The sequence below is a fragment of the Pundamilia nyererei genome, unplaced genomic scaffold (assembly GCF_000239375.1).
Source record: "Pundamilia nyererei isolate P.nyererei 1_Seehausen unplaced genomic scaffold, PunNye1.0 scaffold00095, whole genome shotgun sequence".
Classification (NCBI taxonomy): Eukaryota; Metazoa; Chordata; class Actinopteri; order Cichliformes; family Cichlidae; genus Pundamilia; species Pundamilia nyererei.
The window spans coordinates 217,895-221,899 of NW_005187496.1; the positions used below are offsets into that span (position 1 = coordinate 217,895).

Genomic DNA, 4,005 nt, shown 5'->3' on the forward strand with positions numbered 1-4,005 from the left:
GTTACATCAGGTCACACTGTGCTCACACTTTAGTGTCTGTGTTGAGTAACAATAATAATCTTCCAAAGACAAAGAAGCAGCTTTATGTAGCACACAGGACTTCATAAGTGACTTCAAAGCTGAGCAGTGTTCATGAGACTTGTGACGGGAGGCTGTTCGTCCATCCTGCACGTGCGGCTGTTTAAATATCTGTCTGCTTTTGAACATGGAGCACACCTCCCAGTTTAAATGCATCCCTGACTTCAGTTGCATGTGGACGCTGGCAGCACCTGCAGTTTGATCTGTGGTGGATAAACTTTCACCTCATGCAACCTTGTTTATAAAGCGGGTGTAGCTGCCAGTGTTATTAACAGTTAGATGCCAGTTTTGCAGGCTGTGACTCACCCCGAAAGACACAGCTGCTCATAAGAGCGCGAAATGAAGAGGTAGTCAGCGATCAGCATCTGTGAGGTGGTTTCACAGCCCCAAGTCTCTGTGCTGACTTCATAAATCCAGCTTTGCACTTCATAATCGTTGCATTATTTGCCTCAGTGCCTGTATGCTTTGTGAGTAATGCTCGAATACTACGAAATTAGTATTTCTATGTGTTTTTGATTCTGTGACAGCCTCTCGTGATTTGATTGGATTCATATAAAACACCTTCCACAGATGCACCGCAGCCTGAGCATTTCTGCACGTTGGAGCTGAAGTTGAAGTCCAAATGAGTTAAATCAGACATTAAAGCTAAAGCTGTCAGTTTGCCAGTGAACGGTCTGTGAAACTTTGATCACGGCTGATGAGAAGAGGAGCTCACGATGCAGTCAGAAACAAAACAGCACCACTAACAGGCTGATCGGAGGTGCAGGGCACTGGGTATGTTCTGGGCGTAGGATTGTTGTCTGCTGTGAGTAAAGACATGTTACATCAACAATATTTATTAAATCATTCCAAGGACCATAATAATGTACAAACATGAAATAACTTAAAACACATGAGGTTACAGAGACAGTGGTGGATAAACGAGCAGGAAACACCTTCTTCTTCTTCAGATTTGTCTGGTGAAGCTTTGCAGCCTCTGCGGTGGACACACACCGAGTGACACACGCCGAGTGACACACACCGAGTGACACACGCCGAGTGACACACGCCGAGTGACACACGCCGAGTGACACACGCCGAGTGACACACGCCGAGTGACACACGCCGAGTGACACACGCCGAGCAGAGGAGGCTGATCTGAGGCAGCAGCAGAGCGTAAACAGAGATATTCCCTTTGTTTCCCATCAGAAGCTCAACTTCTAACAGGTCAGCTGATATCAGTGCACAGCAGGACGCCACTATTGGCTGGATTGTGACTGACACATTTGAGAGGTTGCTCACTCCAGAGCCAGTGGGCGGAGCCTCACCTGGCCCAGCCTCACACTCCCACATCGACATCCTCTGATGCACGATCAACCCCGTGAGTCGTTTTTAGACCTACGACCTCAACGTTAGTGGGTTGTAGGGGTGGCAGTTTCAGAAGTGGTTAAGCTCAGGCACTAAAGGGGTCATTTACAGGTCACACACAGTAACCAATGAAAGGCAGGCAGCACGTTTGGAGACAGCCTCTGGTGGACATTAGAGGAACTACAGCTCCATTTTTCAGCCTCAGAGGCTGGAGTCCAGGGAGGTGGGAGGTAGGCTCTGTAGGGAGCAGCACTCGTTAAAAAGTGGCGTTAACTATTTAACCATTAGTGACTCTTCCAGTGTTTAGTCTTCTTCTATTATTACTCAAACAGCTGCTGACACCACTGCTGAGCAGTTTTCCTTGTCTGATGTAGTGTCTACTTTATAAAGTTGGTTTTAGTCCAGTGTGATGTGAACGGAGGGAACACAGAGTTCAGTATTTACAGCCAGAAACACCTGGTGTGATGCTAACAGTCTGAGAACAGGAGGATTTGATGCTCTTGCACCGTCACAGTTAACAACAATCAGCTTTAAAATCCCAGTTGGTCAGTAAAAGGCTGTAAACAGCTTTTAGGAAATTAGCTTTAAAAACTCTAAAACAAACATTCTTGTGCTTGTTGATCTACAACAAAGTTTGTGCTGTCATTAAAAATGGTTCATATAAAAGAAAGCACCGTAACAAACCACAGAAAACTCAAAAAAAGAGGAAGACTCTGAGGGAACGCAGGGCTCACGCCTCTCAGCTCTCTCCTTCTCCTTCATCCACTTCCTGCTTGATGACCGGAGTTCCTGAATAATGCAGAAGAAGAGATCAGTTGCGGGCTGCAGCTCGGCACTATGATCCGTTCCTGCTCTGAAACACTAGTACCGTCCAGTTTCTTCAGATTAGGGAGTCTCTTCGTGGCCTCGTCCATCCACGTCCCCTCGGCCGAGTGTTTCTCCTCCAGAGGATTTCCGACAAACACGAGGTCAACGAGGCACGGCAGCTCCGCCAGCCTCACAAACTCTCCTGCAACGCACGCAAAACACAACATTCACCACAGCAACTTCACAAATCAACGAGTTAAAAAAACAACGCTGGATTCAAGAAAAATAAAAACTTATTTCACCTAAAGAAAACTTTCACAGTAGAACAGCAGCAGGCGCACCGGCGCTCTATAGATACGTTAGTAAATCTTAAAACACGGACTTGAGTAAATATCAGCCGACTGTCCTCCATGTTGTCCTACAGCTGATAGCGCTCTGCTCGATTATAAATCCCACTTTAGAGGACCACGACTGTCATCACCAGCTACAGTCCAGCATGGAGGAGGAGGAGGCTGTCTGACCGAGGGAGCGTCCAGAATCAGATCAGCCTGCCGGTGAGCAAACAGGAAGGCCTGGAGCTCGATGGTTACCAAACACTGTGTTATTAATAATATGATAGAGCTTTAATGCAATTGCACAGCAATGTGCCATGCTCCGGGTGTTTCACAGAGGGGAAATGATAGAAGTTTTATGAGTAATGCTCGAATACTATGAAATGAGTATTTTGATTTGTTTTGCTGCTGTGAAGCCTCTGGACGCTATAAACACTACACAGCTTATACGAAAGGCAGATTTCAGTCAGTGAACATAATCAGCACCACCTTAAATATAAACTGATGTAACAATAATTCACCACAGTGCAAGACTGAGATCACCAAAATCAAAATCATTCCTGCCTGTGACCATCTCCCTGTACAACTCCTCCATCTAATACACATAACATGTTGTATTGTTAAATAGTCTAGCCTGGTTTTGTTCATGTTACCGTGCCTAAGCAACTGTAACCCACATAATTTCCCTATCGATTAATAAAGTAAGCTGATTCTGATTCCTGTAAACTTCATCACATCACTGCAAACTAACCAGTTCGGTCTGCACTAAACTGGCTGGTATGTTCATCCAGAAAATCAGTAAAACTAGTTTGTTTTGCAAGAAATTTAACAAAAACACAATTCAGAGAAACACAATGTTTCTCGTTTGATTTATAAACTAAACTAAAATGAATGAGGCCAATACATGTAAGATCTCGCAGTCCTGAGTGTAAAAATAGTCTCTTATCTGCCCCTCCTGTCCTCTTTCATCTTCCTCCATCCATCTCACACATTGACATTTTTTCTCTCCCTGGAAAACAAAGCAACTGTTCATTTATCTCTCAGACAAACTGCAGACAAAGTGTTTGTGTGTGATCATTGTCGAGCTGTTTGAAATCACCTGACACTTATATAAATATTACTCTATTCACGCTCGCTAGTCTTTTGTAGCTGGCTAAAGGCGCAGCAACGGCAACTTTACATCGGCACCATGAACCCGTCACAGCGATGAAGGAAAAAGGACCGCGGGATGTTTTTGTGTTCTTATTACTGAGCGAGCATCACCACACCTGCTCTAACCCCCGCTTACCCCAGTCTTTGACCAGGTTGTTGGACATGTAGAGGACTTTCAGGTTCTTCAGGCACTGGATTCCCTTCAGCTTCTCTATCTGGTTATAAGAGATCCACAACTCCTCCAGTATGTCACCTACAGCCTCCTGCTCACACGCACACACGCACACAC

The 4,005-nt window shown here is 45.2% G+C and overlaps 1 protein-coding gene across 1 annotated transcript in view; it reads right to left on the reverse strand.

Annotated features, from left to right (window-relative positions):
- Window positions 1-1,128: 1,128 nt before the first annotated feature.
- dnal1 (dynein, axonemal, light chain 1) overlaps window positions 1,129-4,005 on the reverse strand; it is a 5,110-nt gene continuing 2,233 nt past the window's right edge. The window contains exons 6-8 of the mRNA XM_005739902.2: window positions 3,853-3,979; window positions 2,294-2,434; window positions 1,129-2,214 (exon numbers count right to left, since the gene is read on the reverse strand). Of these exons, the coding sequence (XP_005739959.1) occupies window positions 2,165-2,214; window positions 2,294-2,434; window positions 3,853-3,979 (318 nt within the window). The 3' untranslated portion in view covers window positions 1,129-2,164. The remainder of the gene's footprint in view (window positions 2,215-2,293; window positions 2,435-3,852; window positions 3,980-4,005) is intronic.